The sequence below is a fragment of the Desmodus rotundus genome, chromosome 3 (genome assembly GCF_022682495.2).
Source record: "Desmodus rotundus isolate HL8 chromosome 3, HLdesRot8A.1, whole genome shotgun sequence".
NCBI classification, from domain to species: Eukaryota; Metazoa; Chordata; class Mammalia; order Chiroptera; family Phyllostomidae; genus Desmodus; species Desmodus rotundus.
In genome coordinates this window covers 16,418,674-16,445,250 of record NC_071389.1, presented here as the reverse complement: position 1 = coordinate 16,445,250, position 26,577 = coordinate 16,418,674, and the positions used below count along the sequence as shown (strand labels likewise).

Genomic DNA, 26,577 nt, shown 5'->3' with positions numbered 1-26,577 from the left:
ACCTTCAGGTTTAAGTTTTTTAAAAGATTTTTATTTATTTATTTTTAGAGAAAAGGGAAAGGAGAAAGAGAGGGAGAGAAACATCAATGTGCAAGAGACACATCAGATCTGTTGCCTCTTCCACACCCCCAACTGGGGACCTGGCCCGTGACCCAATCATGTGGCCTGACTAGGAATTGAACTGGTGACCTTTTGGTTCGTAGGCTGGCACTCAATCCACTGAGCCACACAAGCTAGGGCCCAGGTTTAAGTTTCTGATGACAAACCTGACCTGTGTGTTCCCCCAAGGAAGTGGCTCCAAGTTTTCTGGAGGCAGTCCCCAGACAACACCTAGTAGCACATCCCCATGTTAGTGCCAGGAATATTCATTCTACCAATAACAACTTACTGAGAATCTACTACATACCCTGCATCATGCGAGGTCCTGAAAATTTACTTCCACAGATAGCAATTGCGTGCAATTATAACCGCATAACTTCTTGGGTCATCTAACAGCTTTTCTAAAGCATGCCACCTTTACTTTGGTCCACATTGTTTGCTGTAAAGCATTTATTTTTCAATTTTTGTAGTTTCAAAAATATAGTTTTAACGGAATCTTGTTATATAACACACAGAAAAGTATACAAATCATACAGGTATAGATTGATGAATTATCACAAAATGAATACACTCCTGTAACTACCACCCAGCTCAAGAAATAAAAGAACACTAGCAACATCCCAGGAACCTTCCCCATCACTACCTTCACCATCCTTCCAAAAGGCCGTCATCATCCCTGATTTCATAAGTGAGATTACTTGTCTTAAACTTTATATAAATGGAATCATATAGCATGTACTCTTTTGTATGTGTCTTCTTTCACTCAATATTTTCTGAGATTCATCCTTCTGCTGTGCAGCAGTAACCCATTCATTTTCATTGTACAGTATCCCAATACACTATAATTCATTCACTCATATACTGCTGATAAGCATTTGGTTCATCAAATAATATTGCTAGGATTACTCTTGCACATATCTTTTGGTTCACAGATGTTTGCAGATCTGTTGCTACATAACAAGAGCTGAAATTCCAAGTCATAGAAAGTGTGCTCAACTTCAGTAGATCTTGCCAGTTTTCCAAAATGGTTCTACCAATCTACACTTCCATCAGTTAATTTTAGAATCCAGATATAACATTGTTTCCATTCACAATTATCTAGATGTTCATTAGAATTGTTTTTATTTTTTTTATTTCTCAAGTAGGTATAAATTTGTGATCACCACAAAGTAACCATTGCTTTGTTTTGGGAATGAATTATTTTCCCAGTTAAGATGTTGTTATTAAAATTGAATAAAACAAAGTAATATTTATAAAATACATGTATAGAATAACAGTACAATGGCCCTGGATGGTGTGGCTCAGTGGATTAAGTGCCAGCCTGCAAACCGTCACTGGTTCAATTCCAGGTCTAAGGCACATGCCTGAGTTGCAGGCCAGGTTCCCAGTAGGGGGCACACGAGTGGCAACCACATATTGATGTTTCCCTCTTCTTCCCTTCCCCTCCCTCTAAAAATAAATAAGTAAAATCTTTTAAAAAAAATAACCGGACAATGAACATTCATCATTGTCCCACAGGTCATTATTATCATCAAGTTTGAAGTTCCCAAAGGTAATGAGTACCCTGGATTTTGGGTTAATCATTTCTTTACTTTTCTCTATGGTTTTAAAACATACTTATTTATGTACCCCTAAAAAACATTTTTAGTTTGCATTTTTGAACTTTATATAATAGAATAATTGTGTTTTCTGACTTGCTTATTTTCACTCAACATTATATATGAGATTATTGGTACTAAATGCCAATTTATTTCTTACAAAAAATGCATCTATGAATGTTCATGTATACTGTCAAATAAAAACAAATCCAGACTTAGTAAAGAGAGGCTTTATTTGACATGATTATTGCAATGGAGGAAAGGAACTACTGCAATAGGAAGTGGGAAGCTTTTGTAATGGGAGAATGCTCTGATCATAAGATCTGCATGTGTTTCAAGTGTTAGGCAAAGGAGTTATTCTTTCATAAGGAAGAGGGAACGGGCTAGAAAGAACTGGTTGTGAGGATGTGGAATGGCCAGGATTGGCCTTGGCCTGATGGGACAGTAGATCAGAGGTTTTACCCTGAAGCTAGTGTATTCTCTGGAGGGGCTGTTAAGGAGGGGTTGTGTGCTGGCTGAGGGGGGCGTGAGGGGCACAAATTTCAGGGATCTGGAAGAAGGAGAGAAGCTTACCAAAGTTTGGTTTGAGATTTTATATATTTATTTTATAGAGAGAGGAAGGGAGGGAGAAAAAGAGGGAGAGAAACATCAATGTGTGGTTGCTTCTAGCAGGGCCCCTGTTGAGGACCTGGCCCACAACCCAGGCATGTGCCCTAAACTGGGAATCAAACCAACGACCCTTTGATTCCCAGGCTGGCACTCAATCCACTGAGCCACACCAGCCAGAGCATGGTTAATAAACTTTTTGTTGTGATGGATTAGTGGAGACAAGCAGTTCATCTGAGCATTTATGAGGCAAAGAATTGGAATTTGGAGCCTGTGCATTACCATAGGTAAACAAGGGGGCACCCATACCTTTTATCTGTCACAGAAGGGTGTTTCTTTGCAGCAACCTGTGTTCCAGAACACAGGACGAGGGGTTTCTTAACCTTCCCTGTTTTCTAGGATCACAGGGTTGGTAAAGTACAACAATGTCAATATACCTCCTGATAAACAAGCAAGAATTTCTTTAAAGTATAGACCTATAAGTGGAAATGCTGGGTCAAAAGATATGTGTAGCTTCATTTTTACTGGGCAAATTGTTTTCCAAAGTGGTTATACTAGTTCACACCTCCACCAACAGGGTATGGTATCTCCATTTGCTCCACCGGCACCGACACTTAAGGATTTAAATTTGTTTGCCAATCTGGTAGACGTGAAATGGGTCTTCTTGCCTTTCCTTGATTATTAAAGAGATTGAACATCTTTTAGGTATTCATTCAAAGTGTTTCTCTTCTGTCAAGTGACATCAGCCCACTTTTCAAATGGATTATTTTTTTTAGTGATTTGTGTAAGTCCACCAGTATTTTGGAAGAATAAATGGGTGAACGACTGCAAAGTCTCTGAAATAAGAATTGAAATTAATTTGGGAGATTCCCCAACAACTAAAAGTCTTGAAAATTGCACCTCTCGCAGGCTTTTAATTTGATCCTCATAAGAGTTTATGAAAGAGTTCTGTGAGTTTTTAAAGAAAAACTCACCTACTTCTCTGGTGAGTTTTTCTTTAAAAAAAGAACAAACAAACAAACAAAAAACCCTCACCCAAGGATACGTTCACTGATTTTAGAGAGGGAGGAAGAGAGAAACATCGAAGTGAGAAAAACCAACGGGTTGCCTCTATTACACATCCCAAGATCGAACTCGCAACCTGGGTATGTCCCCTGACGGAAAGTCATCCCGAAAAATTTTAGTATACGGGCCCAAGCTCAACCAAGAGAGCCACCAGGCCGGAGCTCGGGTGAGTTTTTCCATTATCGCTGGCTTCTCTTGGTAGGACGATGACCACCACAACTTCCTGGAGACCTCCTGAATTACGGATGCCGATGCTACAGCCTCCAGCGGACCAATCAGGGATTACAGGGCGTTGCGACACAGACTCTCTGCGTAGCTCGCGGTGTTCTCGGGAGGATTCCAGCCCGTCACGTGACAACCCAACATGGCGGTGCCCAGCGAGGGGGAGGAAGAAGCGGCAGTTTACTTAATTGTGAGTGGCATCCCCTCGGAGTTGCGCTCGGCCCAGCTACGGAGCTACTTCAGCCAGTTCCGGGAACAGAGCGGCGGCGGCTTCGTTTGTTTCCATTATCGGCATCGTCCTGAGCGGGCAGCCCCCCAGGCTACGCCCGACTCTGGCCTAACTCCTATGGGCCAGAGTCTTGCCCAGACCTTAGTCACCGATGCCCACGCTTTCTCCACCCGAGACTCTGCTCCCGCCCAGCCCCGCACCTGCTGCTGCGTTATCTCGGTCCCGGGGGTGGCTCATGCCCAGAGGCTGCTTCGCATGTATTCGGGCCGCCGGTGGCTGGATTCTCAGGGGACTCCGTTGCCTGGTCGTTGTTTCATCCGCAGACTTCGGCTACCTACGGAGACATCAGGTAAGGTTGGAAAGATAATAAACTGGACCTGGGATGCAGGCCCCTTTCCTGACAGGTGATGAGGATAAGTCAGTTCTCTGTTTACGTCTGTATAGGAGTTTAGGTCATTTCGGGACAGAGTTTCATGCTCAAATTGCACGTTTACTCAGAAAAAAAAAAAAAAACGGAAAAAAGCCTATGCGGATGATCTAACATTTTCCATTTAATATGTCCCCTTTGAGACCCTTTTTTTCTATTTGAAAGGATTGATTTTTTGCACTGACACAGGATAAGAGAAGGAAATCAGGTTTCTAATCATTTTATTGTCTTTATCCTGCTCTGTTCCTTGCTTCCCACCCAGTCCTCTCTTAGCAAGATGCAAATGAAGAGACTTTGTTTCCTCAGGACAGCTCCCATTTTCATGGGAAATCACTTTGATGGGGAACAAGAAACAGTGCAGAGCCCTCTCATTCATTCATTCAACAAACCTAGCTTATATTGCTAGACCTAGTGTGACTCCAGCTGGTAGGCAGAGACCAGTTGGACACATTCTGTGCACAAAGTCCAGAGAGGAAGTCAGGTGTATAAAAAGGTAAGTGTCACAGAGATGCCATTCTCATTGTTAACATTTACTAATAAGCAGTTCCTGTGTACTTACTAGGCACTCTTCTAAGCCTTTCATTTCTTTATTGACTCCTCACATCAATCCTGTAAGATAGGATTTATTGTTACCCATTTTATAGGTGAGGAAACTGAGGGATGCAGAAATTATGTTACTTGCCCAAGGTTACAGAGCTAGTAATTGGCAGAGTCACAATACAGACCCAGGCATTGCTCCAGAGCATATGCTGTTTATCACCAAGTGCTGTGAGAAGACAGAGGAGGAGAAACCCATAGGGATGTGAAAGCCCATGAAAGTTTCAGGGCATGTTAAATTATTCAGTGTGGCTGGAGCACGATATGAGGATGTGCAGGGGTGGCGGTTAGTGGCAGCTGAGAACCAAAAGGTCAACAGGAACCAAATCTGGAAGAAACTTGTGTGCTCAACAGAAGTAATGAGAAATCATGTGAAATTACTAGTTGGTTCTGGTCAGAGAATGGAGGAAGGGACTCTGGGAAAGTTTGAAAGGGAGGAACATCATTAGATTAAAGGATTTTTAAACCTTGACCAATTATGGCTCAAGTGTTGCTGGAGGTTTCTAGGTTTCAGGAGCCATTTCTTCTCACTGCTTCTCAAGGTTTGGGCTCCTTTCCCTTCAAGACCCGGAAGGAACTGCAGAGTCAAAAGGCTAAGAGTGAAGCCTTTACTCTTGGTGACCTGAAGCAACTGCCAGAGCTGAACCCACCAGTGCTGATGCCCAATGGGAATGTGGGGACGCCCCTGCACGTCTTTTTGGAGTTGATCCGGGCCTGCCGCCTGCCCCCTCGGATCATCACCCAGCTCCAGCTCCAGTTCCCTAAGACAGGCTCCTCCCGCCGCTATGGCAATGTGCCTTTCAAGTATGAGGACTCAGAGACTGTGGAGCAGGAAGAGCGTGTGTACACAGCTGAGGGTGAGGAAATACCCCAGGGAACCTGCCTGACAGACACATCAGCCGGCCTCTGTGGAGGGCCAGAGGAAGAAGGGGAAAAAGAGGAGGAAGAAGAGTCACACTCAGATGATGTGAGTACAGTGAGCCACCCTGTCCTTGCTGGCAACTTAGAGAGGCCAAGGCCTTAAGAATACCACCCTTCGCCCTGGTTGGGTAGCCCAGTTGGTTGGAGAATCACCCAATGTGCTAAGGTTGCAGGTCCAATCTCCTGTCAGGGCACATATAAGAAGCCACCAGTGAATGCATAAATAAGTGGAATAACAAGTCGATGTTTCTCTTTCTTTCAATCAATCAATTAAAAAAAAAATACCACTTTTTGATTGTATATTACAAGAGTTCTGAACCTGGAGTCCCCGGGAGGATTCCAAAGAATTAGAACTCCCTGACATGAAATGTAATACTGCAATTGCATGTGCAACTATGCATTTTTGGGGAAGAGGGGCCAGAACTTTTATCAGAAGATTCTCAAAGGAGTCATTGTTTCATTCCTCAGAAGGAATGTAAGGAGAGTCCTTTTCATAGATGAAAACCTACCAAGAGATAAGGTCATCTAAGGAAGGAGAGGTAGAGCTGGCACGTGAACCCACTCCCCTTTGCTGCCTGTCTGACCTCTATGTGCTTTAGTTATGTGGTTGAGAAGTCACCTCTGTTTTCTGACCTTGAGTCTGTGGATTGAACTCTAACCTACACTTCAATTTTATCAATGAAATACACATTTCTTCTACCTCTCCTCCATACTTGGTTATTCATGCATAAAGTCAGGGGAGGTGTGATTTGTTGGGAAACTTATTTTTTTCCATTTTACAACTTTGTTTTTTATGTTTTCTTTTTTTAAATTTTCCTATATTTTTTCCATTACCATTTATTCCCCCCTATATCTTCTGCCACCTCCACCCATCCCCTACACCTGCTGTGATTGGAAAACTTTTTTTTTGCACTTTCTGGGTAAAAAGTAATCCACCTATGCTTTCAGAGCCTCAAGCACAGAGTTGCTAACACAGCTGGACCGCACCCTCGTGTGGTACTATAGTGACCTCTCTGGCACCTGTTCTGCCCCAGTGATTCCTGAGGCCTCTTAGAGTTTAACCCGGACGGGGACCCCCAAAATTTCAAACCATGATTCATCTTACCATTCCACAAGTCCAGTCAAGCAGTGTGTAAACACAGGGCCTAGCATAGGATTCCAAAGATATTCTAAGACCATTTTCTGCCCTCAAAGAGCTTTAAATCTCCCTGAAAAGAGAGAGCATCTGGGAAGGCTGTAGAGTGTGGCGAGCTGGGTTTGGGTGCTGGCTCTGCCACTGTGTAGACGTACTACCTTGGGCACATCACTTTACTCCTCTGAACCCAAGTTTCCTCGTCTGAGAATGGGGATAATGGTACTCACCTCATAGGGTTGTTGGGGTGATTAAAGGAGCTAAGTTATGTGAAGGGCCTGACACAGTCGACAATAGGTATTAGTTCTTGTCCCTTCTTTCTTTGTGATACGTGTACAAAGGCCTAGACAGTGGTGCTGATTAAAACTGAGAAGTTCCGAGACCAATGAGAGTGCTGTGGGTCTCAGTGTGGATGGCCCCATGTAGACTAGAACTTGAGGGAGGAGGAGGATTTAACCAAGGAAGAGAAGGTGGTGAAAGAGCAGATGTTTCGGGTAGGGGGGAAAAATATAACCAAAAAACCAGAAATAACAGTGAAGCAGGCTTGTCAGGGGAAAGAGCCAAATATGTTGAGAAATGGGATGGAGAGATGGGTTGGTCAAGGCCTCAGAGCCTAATATGTGTTGCATCTTGGAAGAATTTGGAGGAATGGTGCTGAGGGTGCATTTCATGGGGCTCCGGTTCCCTGAGCTGCCCTCCTTGTGGGCCTACAGTCAGGAAGCTAAACAGGCAGGTCACCTCTCCCCTTCTCCCAGGACGATGATCGGGGTGAGGAGTGGGAGCGGCATGAAGCGCTGCATGAGGACGTGACCGGGCAAGAGCGTACCACTGAGCGGCTCTTTGAGGAGGAGATCGAGCTCAAGTGGGAGAAGGGTGGCTCTGGTCTGGTGTTCTACACTGATGCCCAGTTCTGGCAGGAGGAAGAAGGAGGTAATACTGACACCAGTCAAGGGTGGGAGTGATTCCTGCTGCATTACCTGGTAGTGAGCCCAGATAAAGCACTAGGAAAGTGGCTTACCTTGACTGTATATGAAGGACCGGTTATCCTATTTAGGGGTGGGGGAAATTAGTGGGGTGGAAAGAAAATGCCCTCTCGCAAATTCTGAATGACCATCCCAGAGGAGAAATTTAAAACTACTATCAAAAGCCTCAAGTTCTAGAACGTATCTCTAAGTCTAGATTTAACCATCAACAGACCTGAGAGTCCTTAGCTCACTCTGCTTAATGCTTTTGTACCTGCAGACTTTGATGAACAGACAGCCGATGACTGGGATGTGGACATGAGCGTGTACTACGACAGAGGTACTGGTACTCGGCCAGGGGTTGCGGTACTGGGAGGTGGAACTGGTGCCCTGGTCGTGCAGTGAAGTTTACCAGACCTGCTTAGCAGAAGCTGTGATAGGACACCAGTTCCCTTGGGGTAGCTCATTGAGAGGGTTCCTTGCTTAAGGCATCTCTAGTTGAGTGCACTAAATGCTGACTGTTGGCAGGGCCTTTTCCTTTCTTTATGGAGCAAGGACATGAAAGGACAGCCCTCAGGAATCTTGGTTCTGGTGGGCAGACCCTGGTAGAGTGGGGATCAGGAGCTCACAACTCTGGTTAAGAATTTAGATTCTGGAATCAAAAATGACCTGGGTGGGGAGAGAAGGGGAAGACCTGGGTTCTAATTCTATCTTTCATTTATTGGCTGTATGATTTTTCTGCACCACAATTTCCTCATCTGTTAAGATGGGAAAACCGTGGTTCCTACTCTTGGCAAGTTCCCAGTCTAATGAGAGAGAATAATACAGTAATAAAACACCATAAAGATGAATATGTAAATTCTGTGAGGAAGTCCTAAGAAACCTGATTTTCCCCTCCTGCTGAGAGAGAGACTTGTACAAACTGGGCTCTGCTTCCTCAGACGGTGGAGACAAGGATGCCCGAGACTCTGTTCAAATGCGTCTGGAACGAAGACTCCGTGCTGGCCAGGAGGACTGCTCCGTGATGGAACACCAGGTGGGCACCTTTGAGCGCCACACCAAGGTGAGTAATATGCCCAGTCCATTGACCTCTTTTCCCTCTCTACCCCTGTTCTTTCTCTCCACCTTCTATCCCCTGCCCTCCATGAGAGCCCCATCTCTTGAGTCTTCTCCCTTCCCTCTGCAGGGCATTGGGCGGAAGGTGATGGAGCGGCAGGGCTGGGCTGAGGGCCAGGGCCTGGGCAGCCGGTGCTCAGGGATGCCTGAGGCCCTGGATAATGATGGCCAGCACCCCAGATGCAAGCGTGGATTGGGGTGAGTATGGCTGAGGAACTTTCCTGGGGTCCCAAGCTAGACTTTCAGCTGTACCCTGCTTCCCCCTTCCCTCTGGTTTTGGGGTGGGTGCTGGAGACTCCTAGGGGGTGAACTTCAGAATAGAGTTAGATAGAAAAAAAATAGGTCTTGATGTCCTAGGGGGGTCATTACCCTAGTCTGAGGAATTTGGACTTGATGATTGCCATTATGAAATCACAGAGTGGTGACAGTTGTTTTAAATTTTGCATACTACTTAAAATGAAAGCAGTGAGACCCCTGGTTACTGGCACTGTCGATGAATGGGTAAGGGGGCTGGAGAGTGAAGATCCAGACTTAAGGGCTCTGTCTTTAGAACAAACCAGATATGTAGTAGCTACTTCCCTGTCCTTCCCCAACCCATTTAACTGGGGTTTCAGAAACAGCCGGGCCCTTTTTAATCCAGGTACCACGGAGAGAAGCTACAGCCTTTTGGGCAACTGAAGAGACCCCGTGGAACTGGTTTGGGGCTCATCTCCACCATCTATGATGAGCCCCTACCTCAGGACCAAGGGGAGTTGCTGCTCCGCCGCCAGCCACCCACCAGCATGAAGTTTCGGACAGACATGACCTTTGTGAGGGGCCCCAGCTGTGCCTTGGACAGCTCAGAGCCTGAGTGACAGGTTCAGGGGCTTGCTTACTCAGGATTACTCATAAGTGCACAGTGGCAGCCCTCTGCCCCAGCCTTACCTGCCTGGGACGCATGAAATCTCCCGCGAAAACAAGAAGTCTGGGAGCAGCAATCCGCGAGGCTCCTTCAGGGTGCTTTGCTTGAACTTGCCTTCTGGCTCTCTACCTCAGGGGCATTTTTACAAAAAGCCCCCTCCCCTCCGATACCAGGGTTTAATGACCTCTCTTCGGTGGTCTCCTAATCCTGGTCCCTGTTGGGGCTTGTGGCTGTTGTCTCCCCCAGTACCTTGAAAAGCTGGGTTTACTGAGGGTATTTATCATCACAACTTTCCTTGGGGTGTGGTCACCGTGAAGGCCAGAAAGAGTGGAAAAGGGACTGGAAGAGAAGGTTTGTGATGCTCACAGGAGACGGTCTTGGGGCGGGCCGTCCACTACTTCCGCCTCTTAACTGGCCAGGACTGACTAGGGGGAGAATCCGCGGCAGGTGGCCCGGACCAGCGACCGAAAGGGAGAATAAAGAAGTATGACTGCATTTCTCTTTCTCTTCTAATTTGGGCCTGGAGGAGGGTTAGGGGAACCCCGGGAAATGTTCCTCGCTCGGACACCGAGAGCCCAAGGACGCGTCACAACGAGACCCAACCTTCCGCCGGTCGTGAAGTGCTGCGTGCCGCCAGGACCCTCGGCGCTCAGCAGTGTCGTCACCGTGAGGGCGGGACTTCCTCCCCGGAACCCGCCGTTTCCGATGTCATCCGGAAGTCGGTGCTGGTGCGGTCAATACCGGGCCTTTCACTCTGCGTTGCTCGACTCCCTGCAGTTCCTCCTTAGGCAAATCCAGGGCTTCGCCACCGCAACCCCCTCCACCAGATCCCATCTCCATCGCTCTCGTCTCCGGTGCGATCGCCCTCCCTGTTTCTCCGCCTCGCTTACTTGCTGCTCATCGGACCGAGTGCGACTCATGGCGGGGGCTGCTCCGACCACGGCTTTTGGGCAGGCGGTGATCGGCCCTCCGGGCTCGGGAAAGACCACATACTGCCTGGGCATGAGCGAGTTTCTGCGCGCGCTGGGCCGGCGTGTGGCGGTAGTGAATCTGGACCCGGCCAACGACGGGCTGCCGTACGAATGCGCGGTGGACGTGAGCGAGCTGGTGGGCTTGAGCGACGTGATGGACGCCCTGCGGCTGGGGCCCAACGGCGGCCTGCTGTACTGCATGGAGTACCTGGAGGCCAACCTGGACTGGCTGCGTGCCAAGCTTGACCCCCTCCGCGGCCATTATTTCCTCTTCGACTGCCCAGGTCAAGTGGAGCTTTGCACGCACCATGGCGCCCTGCGCAGCATCTTCTCCCAGATGGCCCATTGGGACCTCAGGGTGCGTCTTGGGTCGGGCAGGCCCATTTTGCAGATGAATGAACTAAGACAGGGAGGACGTGCCACACCCCCATGTCACACAGCGAGGTAGGGGCGGAGTTGCTTTGGAGTATAACAGGTGTGATTTAGAATTCTGGCTGCCATTGACTCACTATGTGGTCCTGGGTAAGTCAGTTTATCTCTCTGAATCTCAGTTTTCTCATCTGTAAAATGAATGCGTTCATGCCCAATTTGGGATTATTGGAAGTATGGAAGGAGTTAAGTGGAAAATGACATGGCGAAGATTATTGTGAGTTAGGGGTAAGATTAAGTGAAAGAATGTAGTCAGATGTAGTGCAAATCGAACTATTTGCCCACTGGGAGGCTCAGTGCAAGGCATCTTGGAAGAAAAATGCCCGTATTTCCTGGGAGAAGGAAATGAGTGTGGCTATTAGAACAAACTAGAAGGAGGAAACTAATGGGGAGGGCTTGCACTCTGTCCTCAGGCACCCCTAGTCTGACTGGGGAGACACAGGCCCTGATTTTCCTTGCCTCCGCAGACCCCTCTCACCCTGTCTCTTCCTCCCCTCCCAGCTGACTGCTGTTCACCTGGTGGATTCTCACTACTGCACAGACCCCGCCAAGTTCATTTCAGTACTATGTACCTCTCTGGCTACCATGCTGCACGTAGAGCTGCCCCACGTCAACCTCCTCTCCAAGATAGACCTCATTGAGCACTATGGGAAGCTGGGTAAGTGCTCCTGTTTTGGTCAGGCAAGGTGTAGGGCAGTGGTTAGGCCAGAGTGAAGCTGAGATCTCAGCTGAAGGAAGCCGCCTCCAGGGACCGTGCATGGCCTGGTGATCATAGCAACAGACAGGTCTTGACCCCTGCCCATTTATTTTGTGCCAGATACTGTTCTGGATTTTGGGGACAAGGGAGTTACAGATGGCAATATGTATTACGAAGGAATTAAAACTGAATGATGGGACAGTGAGTGGTGGGGAGTGAACAGTGCCATCTGACCTGAGATCTGAATGGTGAGGAGCCTGCCAAGGGAGAACTGTTCTAGGCAGGGATCAGTAGGGGTAAAGGCCCTTAGGCAGGAAAGTGCTTTTTGTGTTCAAGAAAAGTGGGTGAGACAGGACAGCCAAAATAGTGGTCAGGGGAAGGGAGGAAGGAAATCAGGTGAGAGATGTCAGCAGGGGCTAAAAACCTGTACTATTTTTTAAAGATTTTATTTACTTTCAGAGTGAGGGGGAGGGAGGAAGAAAGAGAGAGAAATATTAATGTTCAAGAAATACTTGATCAGTTGCCTCTCACACATCCCCTACTGGGGACCTGGCCAGCAACCCAAGCATGTACCCTGACTAGGAATCAAACCAGCAATCTTTCGGTTTGCAGGCTGGTGCTCAACCCACTGAGCCACACCCGCCAGGGCAAAACCTGTACAATTTAAACACAGGAAAGTAATTGATGAATATTAAGCAGGGGAATAATGTGAACTGAAAAGGTCATTCTGGCTGCTTTGTAGAGAATGAACTGAAAGGGGCAAGAAGGAAAACAGCTGCTTTAGGAGATTTTTGCAGCAGCCCAAGCAGTGATGATGGGAATGGAGAGAAATAGATTCAAAACTTGTTCAAGAAATAGGATTTGTTTGTGGATTGGACATGGAGACAGAGGAATTAAGGGTGATGTTCAGGTTTCTGACGAAGCCAATGAACAAACAGGTATGGGTGACATTTGTCAAGGTGGAGAAAATTGAGGGAAAAGCAGGCTGGTATGAGGCAGTACAGTTGCATAAGGACTGTATGGCCAGAATTTCTTTCCCACAAAATTCGTGCTCTGCTGAGCTGGGACATCAGTTCCCCTAAATAGCATCTCTAGCCACAAAGAAGAACTGCTAAAGTGACCAGCAGGAAGGGAGGTTGCTGGGAGAGTGATGTGTAGGGGCCTTGTCCAGGGAAGGCCCGCTGGCTACCAATCAGGACATGGAGGGCTGTCAGCACCTCTGGTCAGTCAGAGTGCTGGTCCATCTCTCGGCAAGCCCAGAAGCCCCATTTGACCTAGGCCCAGGTTTGTAGTCCTCCCAAGCCTCTCTCCCCCTTCACAGCCTCCAGTCCAGATGGCTGTGTGGTGGTCTTCAACCTTCCTAGCTTTGATTCTTGACAGTCCTCCTCACAAGAGGCTGGTAAGCAAATCAGATGAGACAGCAGAGGCCCAGAGACCTTACACGAGTCACACAGCTAGTACGTTAGCTGAGGTGAGGTCTAAACCTGGGTGCACCTAACTTCACGTTCTTAATTCTCGTTGAGAAATGTACCTGTCAAGCAACCCAAGAAGTTTGTTGGAATGCCCAGGACATTCTTCCTTGTAGGCACAGGGGTGTCAGTTTCTTTCCTTTTTAAAATTTTATTTATTTTTTTAGAGAGAGGGGAAGGAAGGGAGAAAGAGAGGGTAAGAAACATTGATATGCAAGAGAAGATTGCCTCTTGCACGCCCTCAGTGGGGGACCATGCAACCCAGGCATGTGCCCTAACTGGGAATTGAACCAGTAACTTTTAGGTTCACAGGTTGGCACTCAATCCATGGAGCCACACAAGCCAGGGAGGGATGTCAGTTTCTAATTAGAGCTGATTTACAATGTGGGGGGGCAGAGCTCAGGGAGTGAGTTGATGAATCTCTGATCTCGAACAGCCTGGTCCCTCAGCTCCCTTTGGGACAGACCTGCTGAGCAGCCAGCTGCCCGATTTTCCAGGCCGCAATGGACAATGCAGGCCCACTTCCCTTCTCTTAGTGGGAAGCGTGTAGTCACAAAACCAAGTCAGGAAGCCCCGAGTCATCCAGTCTGATCGCTTCATTTTACATTACGAAGGAAATGGCCCAGAAAGGGAAAGAGATTTACCTGGATGCCACCCTGCCAAAGTCCTTACAGTGTGTGCTGGATCCTAGGGGTACCTGACTCTGAGCGCCGTGAGGGAGGCACCAGGCATTGCACTTGGTACATGCTGGATATCGTTACTTACTACCATTGATTGAGCACTGACTTGTGCCAGGCAGTGGGGTTTATAGCGTTTACTTGTAGTTCTCACAGCAACCCTATGAGGTGAGTCCCTGTCCATATAGCTAGTAAATGACAGAGCCAGGAGGTGAAACCATCTATTTTCTTCTTAGTAACCATTTCAATGTCATCGTTGAACGAATAAATGAGGGAAGGAATAAAGGCAGAGGAAGAAAGAAAAAATACGGTCCCTGTCCTTGGGACTTTAGCCTGATGCCGCCTACTCCTGAACATTGGTTTCTCTCCTTAGCCTTCAACCTGGACTATTACACAGAGGTCCTGGACCTCTCCTACTTGCTTGACCACCTGGCTTCTGACCCTTTCTTCCGCCACTACCGTCAGCTGAATGAGAAACTGGTGCAGCTCATTGAAGACTACAGCCTGGTCTCCTTCATTCCTCTCAATATCCAGGTACCAGGGACTAAGAGGCCTCTTCCCTTAGCTAAGGCTCTGGCAGTGCCTGAGACCTCACCAAGCCAAGTGTACAGGAGGCTTTGAGGGCTCACACAGTGCTCTTTGTCCTGGGTGCAACTATTATCCACTGCCCTTGGTTTTGGGACCAGGGGCTCTGGTGGGCAGGATTCCAGTAAAGAGGGTGGGGCACACTTTGGCCCTATCTGTTCTGTGTTGCTGGTCCTCTCCACACATGTTCCCTCCTCAGTGTGAGAATGGATGACATCAGAAAATCACCAGCAAGGGACTTGACCAAGGCCAGGAACAAATCTCGGGCTCCTTCAAGATGAGCAACTGCTTGTTGACTTTGCAAAGTCATACCCAACCACTGTGCCTCTCATCTTCACCCTGCTGCAAAGATAACCTGGGAGACTTGAGTGAACTTGTCTCTTCCCTTTTTAATGCTACACTCTTCTCTAAAATGAGTTGAATCCTATAATATTAATCATAACAACTACCCCTTTTTTTAAAATTGATTTTTAGAGATAAACATCGATTTGTTGTTTCACTTATTTAAGTACTCATTAGTTGATCCTTATGTGTGCTCTGACCGGGGATTGAACCCACAACTCGGGTGTATTGGGACGATGCTCTAACCAACTGAGCTACTCAGCCAGTGCACAACTGCCACTTATCGAAGGCTTTCTATGCTAAGCATTGTGGTAAGGGACTGTAATATATTACTTTGATCTTTCCTTTCTGACATGTGAGTATGAATCGTTCTTACTGCTTTAATGTGGGTGAGTAAATAAGTTACATGCATATTTATTGGGTGCTTACAGTTAGCTAAGTACTATGCCAGGCACTGGGAATACCTTGACAAATGAGTCCCTGATCTCAAGGGGAGCACAGTTGAGTAGGGGAGGTAGATGAGTTAATAATTGATTAACAGTAAGATGGTAGGATCAGAGCTACAGTAGGGATAAACCCAGGGGGCTGTGTTTGTGTATAGAGGAGCTTATTGTTCTAATTGAGGTTGATTGGTGGTCAGGGAAAATGGGCTGTAGCCAGGCCTTTGGGAACATGGACAACTATTCCAGGCCCAGGAAGCTGCATATACAGAGGCTTCATAAAGCAAGACTAAGGAGGGTGTTTGGAGACAGCAGGCAGTTTGATATAACCTCGATTCCACACACCTCTGTTTTACTCACAGAGCTGTTTCTCTCCTCTCTGCCTAGGACAAGGAAAGTATCCAGCGGGTCCTGCAGGCTGTGGATAAAGCCAATGGCTACTGCTTCGGGGTCCAAGAGCAGCGAAGCCTGGAGGCCATGATGTCTGCTGCAATGGGAGCTGACTTCCATTTCTCCTCGTATCCTTGCTGTCTAGCCTCTTAGCCACAATCAAGCTGAGGGGCAGGGGGAGGGAATGAGACACAGCCTCAGGAATGGCTACATCTATCCTCTAGATGACTGATTTTGCGTGGACCAGTTAGGCTCCCGAGTGACTGTCTTTCGTGTACAAAGCGTGGTTCCTTAGAAGGCTTCCGGGTTGGTTGTACCTGAGGACAAGGAAGGATATTGATAAGAAGGAGCAGCAAATACAGAGGCTCAGAAATGAAAGGGCACTGGTCACTTAGGAGAAAAGCAAGGAGTTCAGTTTGCCTATTGTCTTGAGTGTGAGCAGGAAAGGTGGGGTACAGGGCTGGCAATGGAGTGCTTGAGTTCCCTGCTAAAGAGGGTGGACTTCAGCTCCTGGGTGAACGGGAGCCAGCAGGGTGTGACATGAATGAACAGATGTACATTTTTGAAAAGCTGCTCCAAGTGTGGAAAATACGTTTAAGGAATGTGATTGGGGGCAGGAGAGGTTTTACAGTCTCTAGAAGAGGAGAGATGAAATATTAATGGTGAGAATGGAAGGAAGAGTGTGGATTAGAAAAATATTAAGGTGATAGACTACCAGCTTTTGTGACTAGGTGGCTGTAAGATAGATGGAGGCGGAGCAGAATTTAGATTCTGGTTTCTGGCTTAGACAGTGGTGTGGGTGGTTGTGCCAGTCACTGAGGCAAAGGAAGAAAGAGGAAGGTTTGTCACGTGGATAGAAGGGATGAGAGCTGACAAATGTGCTATATTTGAGGGGCCCTGGGACGGAGCTGTCTGGGAGGCAGCTAGACCTTCAGCACTGGACCAGTGGGGGTGGAGCTGAGGTCATGTGCGGAAGTATCGCAGGTCACAGAGGTCACATAGGAGGCAGGACAAGGGAAGTGCAGGCTTTCTAAGCTGGTTTCCGACATTTGGCATCTACACAGGACACTGGAGACAAGGCAGGGTGGGAGGGCTCCGGAGTCCTTGGACAAGGAAGACATGAGTTCCAGCCAGCACTTACTGACCTGTGTCAGACCCTTTCACGCGTGGGGAACAACGCTTTCAGGGAAAGAGACGAGTTACAAGTGATGGCCGGAGAGCGTGCAGTGCCTGAAGAGGGGACCGAGGGGCTGCCTCACACGTGCAGTTAGTGTTGGCAAGGTCAACTGCGTGTGCTCAGCAAAAAAGGGAAGGGGCACTTCCAAATAGTGCTGTAATGTTTTGCACACCGTACACTGTGCAGTCATATTGTCATACAGGATTCTAGTCATAAAACCGTGTATTTAATTAAAGTGATTAACGAACTTTAAGGGTATTTTTTGGCTTTGATAACCTGAATGGTTTTGCTTGTTTTTTTAAGTTTTCAGTTATAGTTTACTTTCAGTATTATTTTGTTTTGGTTACAGGTGTACAGCATAGTGCTTAGACAATCAAATATTGTACTTTACAAAGGGACTTTAAGGGTATTTTTAAACATACACATTTGTGCCGATTTTACATTGTACCCCGCACCCTAATTTCCTTAGGGTTCACTCTGTGTATGATTAGGGATTGGTATAAAGGAGTGTGTGGGTAAAGAAAGCTTCGTTGTGGTAGTGGCACTTGAGTTGCATAATTTCAAAGTGCAGGTCAGCCAGGTTGACTTAAGAGGGAAAGGGAACGCAGGGCAAAGAGAACAGTGTGTACAAAGGCATAGGAGTGCGAGATTGAGACAGGTCTGGGGGGTTGCAAGTAGAATGGCATGACTTGTGGGCGTGACATTGGTCTGGTTCAGAGCATGTGTCGTAACGCAGAGCTGAAGGGTTACCACTCTCTGGTCCTTTGACCCTCAGCAGTGTGGGGAAGAGGTGAATATAGGAGCATTTGAGTCAGGTTGCTTTGATAGGCTTCTCAGACCCAGTTGGTCCCTCTTGCCTGAAGCTATGATTACGGGGAAGGGAAAAGGATGGAAGCGTTCTGCCAGATGTGGTTGGAAGGCGGTCATCAGTAGAGGTCAGATCCTGCCCATGTTGTCATCCTTGACCTACTCTCCCTCAGCACCCTGAGCATCCAGGAGAAGTACCTGGCACCCTCAGACCAGTCAGTGGAGCAGGAAGCCATGAAGCTGTAACCACCAGCTGGGCTCTGGAGAATAAGACACATAAAGCAGCACCGGGGGAAGCTACAACTCCCAGTGAGCAGTGGACAGCTCAGCAGACTGCAGATCCAAGAACAGTCCTCCCAGCCACAGTGGGAGACTGTTGAAGGGACACTCAGCCCTGCAAAGGACTCCTGGCCAAAGGCCAGGCATGGCTCAGGCAAAGCACTCACCGTATATGTCGTCAGTGCTTAGGAGCCCTGCGCACCGCCCCAGGAGTTCAGCACTGGCCCCTCTCGGACTGTGGTGGGATGTGCCACAATATAAGAGTTTATTTTCTTCTACGTTTTGTGGCTTTCAAACTTCCATCAACCATCCAGGGAGCTGGGGTAGAACAAGTGAATGTCATCTTTCCTCAGAAGAGTTCCGTTTCTTCATACAGGGCAGTGTTTCCCCAAAGCACAGGTTCATGCTAGAGGATTGACATCTATTCTCCAATTGTGTACTTAGGTTAATCTTCAGTTTTAACAGTGAACCTTAAGCTTGAGGCAATACTTCCTAGCTAGATCTTAACTTTTTATTTTCATTGTATTTATTTCATGGTTTTATTCTACTTTTGGCAAGTGCTAGTTAATTTCCATTTATAGTAGTGATTAAAAGTTCATTTTAAAAATGAAGTTATTTATACAAAGTGCATTTTTTAAAAAGATTTTATGTATTTATTTTTAGAGGGAGGGGAAGGAAGGGAGAAGGGGAGAGAAACGTCGATCAGTTGCCTCTCGCATGCCCCCAGCTGGGGACCTGGCCTGCGACCCAGGCACGCGCCCTGGCTGGGAAGTGAACCAGCGACCTTTTGGTTCGCTGGCCAGCGCTTAATCCACTGAGCCACACCAGCCAGGACATAAAGTACATTTATTTAAAGAACAACATTAAGTACATAATATGATATGACAAGCATGGGAAAAATTAAGATGATTTAAAGTTGGAAATACTGGTTTTTGCTTCCTTTGCTCTACTTGCAACTGGTAGGATGCAATTTGTATTTTTAACCAATAGGTGGCTACCCAGGCTTATTTTTGCAGTTGTACCTTGGAGGTACAAGAGGACCAATGGCAGTTGTGCCAGAAGTCTTATTTGCAGATATTTGGTCCTGTGAACACACATGAAGGGCTTGGCGTTTTACAGTGTTTTCACACACAGTCCTGTGGTTCCACAGCAACTCCTAAGGATACAAACAAGATGGGGACTATTAGCAAGCTCCACTTACAGGAAGGAAAAAGATGTGTTTGAACTTCGGTCAGCCTGGCTCTGGCTCACTTTGCTGACTTCTTAGTCATGAATACTTAATGGTGACAAGTTGTGGTTCATATTACACAGGATTTGAGGCCAATTGGGAGGAATTATTTATTTATTTATTTTAAAGATTTTATTTATTTTTAGAGAGAGGGGAAGGGAGGGAGAAATGGAAGGAAATATCAATGTTTGGTTACCTCTCACATGCCCCTTACTGGGGACCTGGCCCGCAACCCAGGCATGTGCCCTGACTGGGAATCTAACCAGCGACCCTTTGGTTCGCAGGCCTGGGCTCAATCCACTGTGGTACACCAGTCAGGGTGGAAGGAGGAATTTAGACACCTTTAGAGTGTTACTGAACCATAAACCCAGGGGAAGATAGGTCACCGGTGGTTTGGGAAGTTTAAGAAAATCTATTCTGGCCCTGGCTGGTGTGGCTCAGTGGATTGAGTGGCAGCTTATGAAACACAGGGTTGCCGGTTCAATTCCCAGTTTGGGGCACATGAGAGACAACAAAACATTGATGTTTCTCTCCCTCTCTTTCTCCCTCCCTTTAAAAGAAAGAAAGGAAAAATCTGAAGTAGCATCAAGATGCTGACTGAGCTTTGCTTTCCAGTTTTGACAGCCAGAGCAGAGTGAAGCGCTATGAAGAGCCTCCTGTGGCTGGAACAGTATGAAAGCAGCCAATCTCCGCTCCCACGCCTGGTGTTATAGGGGATAATAATTGGGTGCTGCTTCCCCCGCCTCTTTCATCTGCAGAGTTCAAAGCACCTCACTCCTGTTAACACCCTATATAGTAGGTGGGAAGTATCAACAGAGCAAGCTAGGGAAACTGAGGCCAGGAGGCCCAGCCTGGGACTGGCCATGAGTCACCTGTGGGGCCTGGAGCCCAGGAATCCTGATGCCCAGGCTGTTGGGCAAGTCACTCGTCAGGGAGTAAGGATGGGTGCTATGTTTTTGAAAATAGTACCAATAGCTGTGGTCATGGCTTTTGATGCCTACTCCATCACAGACGCCGTGGATGTTGCCAAAGCAAACCAGTTGGAAAGAAGTGTCATTTAGAACTTCATAGGCTCATATCCAAGCACCCTCAGCATTCATTCTTTGTACTCATGGAGTGGAGAAGGATGGAATAGTCCAAAGCTTTATTTTCAGGCATTTGTGTGACAGCAAGGGTGTTTTCTCCTCCAGTAAGTGTAGCTTTCTCCACCTCCCACTGGTTGCAGAATGATTGTCACGTTGGGAGGGGATGGCACAATGTAGACAAGATCAGATGTCTGGGCTCCAGGTGAGGTCTGTTCAGCATATGAAATGTGTGGAGTAGAAGAAAGCCCATCTTCCAGTATGGCGGGGATATGGCAACTGTCCTTAAGATTTCTTAATTTTTTTTTAGTTTCCTGATGAAAATAGCAAAGTAAAAAACTTGGAAAATAAAAAGAAAATTAGACCCATAATCCTATAACAAAAATATAATTTATAATACATTTTATATTTCAATGTATATTGTGTATATTTTTTTCTATACATGTAGAGGGATAGTTACAGCATTTACGTAAGTGAGATATAATCGCTTTGTAACTTGCTTTTTATAGCTGATGTAATTAAAAATATAAAGACATTTTCGTTTACATGATAATATTCTGTGATATGGCTAAAACGGTGTTTACCTATTCATATTCCCATGGTCAGCCTGTCAGTCATCACTGGTTTTTTGCTATTGTAAATAGTGCTGCGGTTAACATCTTTGTACCCAAATCTTTGAGTCTTTGACTTTTAATTTATGATGACATCCTAGAAATAAAAAAAAAAAAGCTGAGGTTTTCCAGGTCTGGATTCATATTGCCAAAATGCCTTCCGGAAAAGTGCGGCTTTACATCCACTGACACTTCCCGAAAGTGCCCCTCTCCCCCCCAGACCGCACTGGATGGGCAAATGGTGAACAACTCCCGGGGGAAGGAAACCATGTCTGGGTACCTCAGAAGGGACCTTCTTGGTCATCTCTACTAACCGCTGACATTAGGATAGACGCATGTGCTGGCTCTGAATTGGGACCCCAACAGTTGGGAGATAGCATTTGGAACTTCTCAGAGACCATAGTTCATTGGAAAGGCTCCCAGCCCTGACAAAGAGGCTTAGGATGAGGGTGACACCCCAACACCCGCAGAGCTGAAGCACAGCCAGCCTGCTCTCAGCTGTTTCTGAGTTAGCAGAACACTCACCCCCAGTTGGCTGAGAATAGGAAGCCTGAGCCTATTAAAATCTGTGGGGAGGTCAATTTTGGAGATTCTCTGTCCTTTCTTAAGACTCCTGAGAGGAGAAGGGGAATGACTTCAGACCATCTCAGCATTACCAAGTCCCACCAGTTTTTTAAAGCAGTGCGGAGGCCCCACTGCCCCCAGACTCCCGGAAGGAAATTCTCTAGCAAGCTGAATAGCCCCCTTTCTGTCCCTTCCCTTTTCTTCGCTCTTGCCCCTGGCCATGGAGCCCTTACACAGCCTGGTCTGGGCTGCCCACCTCCACTTCCTGTCCCTTTTAGAAGGAAGAATTCCAAATTAGCACATATCTCAATGTCATCAGACCTACTGAGGACAGGGGAAGTTATAAGTCTCATTTACAATCCATTGTGAACTTCATTTCCCACCAGGGAGCCAACTTCAGACAGCCCCAGTTCAGGTGAGGATCTGTGAGGGGATAGGTGGGGGATTTGGAGCCCAACTAAGGTGAAGAAAGATGAGTATTGATAAAAATACTCTGGACTGGAATATATAGCAAAGTTTTAAATTTCTTTCCCCATCCAAAACCTTGAAGCAGTTGTGGAGGAGGGAGATGAGAGGCCCCTTCAAAGCCATCCCAAATAAACATAAAATCTCAAAAAGTGTGCTTACTATGCAAATACAGCTCCCTTCACACTGACTGGTGGCCTCTTCCTGTATATTAATCCTGGAGATTCCACATTGCTCTGTGGAATCATATAAACATCATAGAAGGGATATTGGGACATGGGTAAGATTTCTCCCAACTCAGAGCATACCAGTGGTCTCACTATGTATTCTGAGCTAAAAATCAGTCCCCTGTATACTCAGACAAGGAAATTTCAGGTTAACCTCATTCTGGAGGAAGAAAGGGGAGAAAATGTGTCTTCCTCCCTCCCTTCCTCCTTCCCTTCCACCATTCCTCCTTCTCTTTCAACATATAGTTCTCAGATACCATAATCTGATGTATTAAGTATACTGTACCTAGCCACAGATGGAAGACTCCACGAGTTGAGAGTCTGGGATCTCCTTTTATCTCTAGACAAAGAGTTAAATTTCCCAGAGAGCAGTCAGGAGAAGATTGGGTGGAGATGAGAGATGAATCATCCTCAGACACCCCAGGGTGACATACCTGTCTACTGCCCCCACGGACATTCCGGGCCCCTGAATCAGTGAGGAGGTGGGGCTGGGGGTGCTGCGAGGAGGGGCACCTACCCTGCAGAAACCTGCCTTCCTTACCCCCTACACACAGCAAGGATTGTGGGGCGGGTAGACCCTGTGAACAGGGTGAGGGTGAAGAATTGAAAAGGAACAAAAGATGTAACCAGATTAAGGGAAGCTTAACTTGGTGAACGAGCCAGGAAATTGGTCCACTACACAGTTTTTTTCTCATTTAAGACAATAACTTTTTGCCGGGCCCTGGGGTGCCATTAGACTGAGAGTAGAATCATTCTTTCTTGATTCTTAGGAGCAGGGCAGCATAGCACAATGCGGTTCTTTCAAATTTATTTTTAACTCATGTAATCCAATATACAATATAGACATACATGCAGCTACTTTAGCCATTTGTGGAAACGGGAAACCCTGACCACTGGGCTCCTACCTTGTGGCAACTTCTGGGGAACCCTCTGAACACAAATTGAAAACACCTGTTGTAGTTAAAAAACCATAGACTTTGGAGTCAGATCCATTCCACTCCCCCGGCACATAACCTTGGTTATTAGGTTACTGAGCTACACTGAGCTCATTCTCTTCATCTGCAAAACAAATGTGATAATAGCAGTTATGCCCACTAATACTGTTAACAGTACTCTGTTCTCTAGGAAGAAGCAGGAGCGGGGCCCTGTCGATCAGAATCATCTTGGTGCAAGCCTCTGAACTCAGGTTTTCCCAAAAAGGCACTGGACATTTGGACACTGGATGTGTGCACCTGTGTGTGTGTGTGTGTAGGAGTAAGAGTATCTTGCCTTTCTGGAAGGAGCCACAGTGGCCTCCCTATGCTGCCTGGTTGGTTCTGAGAAGGCACATTGAACCCAATGGCTTGCCTCTATCACCTACTCCTGTGGATCTACAGAGCCAGTTAAGTAAGAGTGGATATCTTCTCTAGAAAATTTTAGGTTGCAAATTTTCCCCATACCAGTCAAATTCGTAAGAGGGGATGATCTTTGCAAACCGAGAGGGATACTCTGATAGTGTAGAAAGGATAGGACCGTGATTATTTAAATCTTTGTGAGCCAACCTCTGTCTATAGTCCTGCCTCCTCTCAGAACCAGCTATATTTCCATTTCCACAACTAAGGATCTGGCACTAAACCAGATTTCCAGGCACTTGGAAGGATGGTTTTAAAATTGAGTTCTGAGCACCTTCCTATGCACAAAACCTTGCTGGAGACACTGTGGGAAGAAAGGATGAATAATGGGACAAAGTAACTATTTTTAGAGAGCTCTCTGAGGAGACAAGAAATAAACCCAGGACACAGCTGCAAACCCGGAGGTAGAATCAAGTAGATATGAAATCATAAATGAATAAATGTACCTATATAAATGAAAGGAGATGGTAAAATAGCACATATCCAAAGCTCTGTAAATGTATTGAAGGGAGAGGGAAGCTGGTCAGTCATGTTTTGACCGGGAGACGGGCTTTGAAATTTGGAAAAGCTTGTAACAGTGTGCTCCAGTGGAGAGGATGATGGGAATGGGAGAGTGGCCACCATGAAATTTCCAGTGGAACTTGGTTGGCATTCTTACCTGCTTTGCCTTCTGGGACTGATTCTTAAAACAGATATAATTTACATACCATAAAATTCATCCTTCTAAAGTGTACGGTTCAGTATTTTTTTTATATGTCCACAAAGTTGTGCGAATATCACCACAATTTAAATCCAGAACATTTATCACTACAAAAGAAACTCCATACCCATTAGCAGTAGGACTGAACTTTCTAAAATGGGAAATCTAGGCCAGGAAAAGATGGCAAGAAATGCTCACTGAAACCCCACTCTGGATGACAGTAAGAAAGCTTTACAGAGATTTAAACAATGATGTCAAAGATAAAAAGGTCTGTGACCCTCGGGGCCTGTGGCCTAAGCCAGCTCACATTTAGCTCTCTGATTTGATGATGTTCTAATCCCCACCATATGCTTTTGAAATCCTTCAACAGTAACATGCTCCTTTCTTTCTCCATATAGGTCAACAATGAGTGGTGTAGAGAAAGAAGGCAAAGTCAGAGGCTGAGAGAAAAGAAAGAAGTTCCTTTCCCAAAACCTATCCCATTAAGAGAAAGTTACCAGACCTGTCTGGTAAGAGAAACTGGGTCACTTTCAGAGTGGAGGGGGAGTCACCTGCCCTAGCCCAGTCTCTGCCTGGTTTGGAAATCCAACACACTTCCAGGACAGGAGAGGAGAAAATAGGGGACTCAGAAGGCATCGCAGTTTCCCCCTTCTACAATTTCCCCTGTAGAACTACTGATAAGAGCCCTTCAATTTTGAGTTCCATGGGTGTGGCCAAACGTGGACTCTGATGAGGCTGGACTGAGCTCCTCCAGTCACGCCAGCAATTTTCAGGTGGCCCAGTGAGCATGCAGGTCAGCTTTGGCAGTAAAGCTGCTCCTCAAGGCTGGGCCCGACTGATGATTCTGCTTTTGGCACAGAAATGCTGGATAAATCCTAGACTTTTATAGATGCTAGAAGGATTAATAATAGCTAACATGTACTATGAACTACTCTAAGTGCATTTATTTTTCTCAAATTTCACGGCAACACTTAAGAGGAAGGTACTATTTTTTAGTCCTCACTTTATAAACGAGGACGCAAAAGTTAAGCAAGGTTAACGGCCTTGGCCAAGGCAGGATGGGAGTCAAACCAGGGTGGTTTGACTCCAGAACCCAGATTCTTCAGGTTTCGAGAGCCTAAAGTTCAAGCCCCTTTAGATACAGAAGGGGAAACTAAGGCCCAGGGAGGTATAATGAATGGCTGTTCCACAGTTCCGCAACCAAGTCAGGGACACAGTCTAAGCCTCCTGGCCACTAGTCCAGGGCTGCCTGGATTCTGGTGTGTGGTGTGGACCCCTTGGTGGCCTCTTCCCAGACGGCCCTGCCAGCCAGGCACCCAAGGTTAAGCAGATGACTCAAAGGGAGGGGACTGCTTTTACCGGACCGCCCCGTTCCGGGGCTCTGCGGATCCTGGGTCCCAGGCCGGGCGGGTAGCGACTTGTTTGAGTGAAACCCGGAAAGCGCCGCCCCTGGCGCTCGGCAGGCGCTGAGGGATCGATCCTCAGTCCCCGAAAGGCGTCTCGGAATCCACAGAGCCCGGCTGGCGTCTGAAGGGGCGGTGCGCGCGGCCGCCGCTCACTCTCCCATTGGCCAGTACATCGAGCAGCCCCCTCCCGTGATTGGACAATATAGGCCTTGGGCCCGCCTGCAGCCAACCCCAACCTAGGCGGCCGCAGGGCTAGGCGGGTTGCTTCCGGGCGCGGAGGCGGCGGGGGTCAGACGCGTGGTAATGTCCTGCTTCCCGATCTCTCCCCACCCAGCTAGCGCCTCCTCTCCGCCAGCGCTTTCCATTTTGCTCCGTCTGCGAAGGCTGTGGTGTGTTCTCTTCTCAGAACTGGGCTTTTTAATGGTGGCGTCACACTTCTGTCCCAGATCGTACTTCCCACCTCTGAGTTCTGAGCACCTGATGGGACTCTCCCCCCGCTTTCAAATCGGGAGGGGGGGGGAGGTGCGCAATGCTGCTCACTGCAGCATATTCGTACGGCGCTGTCCTCAGACCTTATGCCTGAGGCTTCACTGGTTTCCTGCCCCCTCAGATCTGAGCTCTTCAGCAGAAGAGCCTTGGAGCCGCGTTTGCGCTCACCTGACCCGCCCCGGACCAGACCTGTTTGTTTGGGGCCTGAGGAAAAGAGCCGGACCCCAGCTTCTCACCTGGAGTCACCGTCCCCAAAGGTCACCTGCGTTCAGGTCA

The 26,577-nt window shown here is 47.2% G+C and overlaps 2 protein-coding genes and 2 long non-coding RNA genes across 4 annotated transcripts; 2 read left to right on the top strand and 2 right to left on the bottom strand.

Annotated features, from left to right (window-relative positions):
* Positions 1-531: 531 nt before the first annotated feature.
* LOC139440781 (uncharacterized) lies at positions 532-10,036 on the bottom strand. The gene is made up of 2 exons (XR_011650951.1): positions 9,899-10,036; positions 532-4,153 (listed from the first exon to the last, which is right to left on the bottom strand). It is a non-coding gene; the product is annotated as an uncharacterized lncRNA (long non-coding RNA).
* GPATCH3 (G-patch domain containing 3) lies at positions 3,733-9,899 on the top strand. Its single transcript, XM_024554427.4, has 7 exons — positions 3,733-4,168; positions 5,386-5,810; positions 7,652-7,826; positions 8,139-8,198; positions 8,800-8,921; positions 9,045-9,172; positions 9,615-9,899. The coding sequence occupies exons 1-7, from the start codon at positions 3,733-3,735 to the stop codon at positions 9,826-9,828; spliced, it is 1,560 nt and encodes a 519-aa protein (XP_024410195.2). The 3' UTR covers positions 9,829-9,899.
* A 388-nt stretch (positions 10,037-10,424) lies between the features above and the next one.
* On the top strand, positions 10,425-18,753 carry GPN2 (GPN-loop GTPase 2). Its single transcript, XM_024554106.3, has 5 exons — positions 10,425-11,204; positions 11,777-11,933; positions 14,492-14,652; positions 15,873-16,003; positions 18,033-18,753. Exons 1-5 carry the CDS (start codon positions 10,425-10,427, stop codon positions 18,103-18,105), a joined length of 1,302 nt encoding a protein of 433 aa, XP_024409874.3. The 3' UTR covers positions 18,106-18,753.
* Positions 18,754-19,056: 303 nt separating this feature from the next.
* LOC112299491 (uncharacterized) lies at positions 19,057-25,921 on the bottom strand. Its single transcript, XR_011650950.1, has 4 exons — positions 25,766-25,921; positions 21,033-21,156; positions 20,336-20,762; positions 19,057-19,294 (listed from the first exon to the last, which is right to left on the bottom strand). It is a non-coding gene; the product is annotated as an uncharacterized lncRNA (long non-coding RNA).
* Between the last annotated feature and the right edge of the window lie 656 nt (positions 25,922-26,577).

Coding starts and splice junctions, on each gene's coding strand:
- GPATCH3 (XM_024554427.4), top strand. CDS start 3,733: ATGGCGGTGCCCAGCGAGGGGGAGGAAGAAGCGGCAGTTTACTTAATT. Junction 7,827..8,138: donor CTGGCAGGAGGAAGAAGGAG/GTAATACTGACA, acceptor TTGTACCTGCAG/ACTTTGATGAACAGACAGCC. Junction 8,199..8,799: donor GAGCGTGTACTACGACAGAG/GTACTGGTACTC, acceptor CTGCTTCCTCAG/ACGGTGGAGACAAGGATGCC.
- GPN2 (XM_024554106.3), top strand. CDS start 10,425: ATGTTCCTCGCTCGGACACCGAGAGCCCAAGGACGCGTCACAACGAGA. Junction 11,205..11,776: donor TGGCCCATTGGGACCTCAGG/GTGCGTCTTGGG, acceptor CTCCCCTCCCAG/CTGACTGCTGTTCACCTGGT. Junction 16,004..18,032: donor GCTGACTTCCATTTCTCCTC/GTATCCTTGCTG, acceptor ACTCTCCCTCAG/CACCCTGAGCATCCAGGAGA.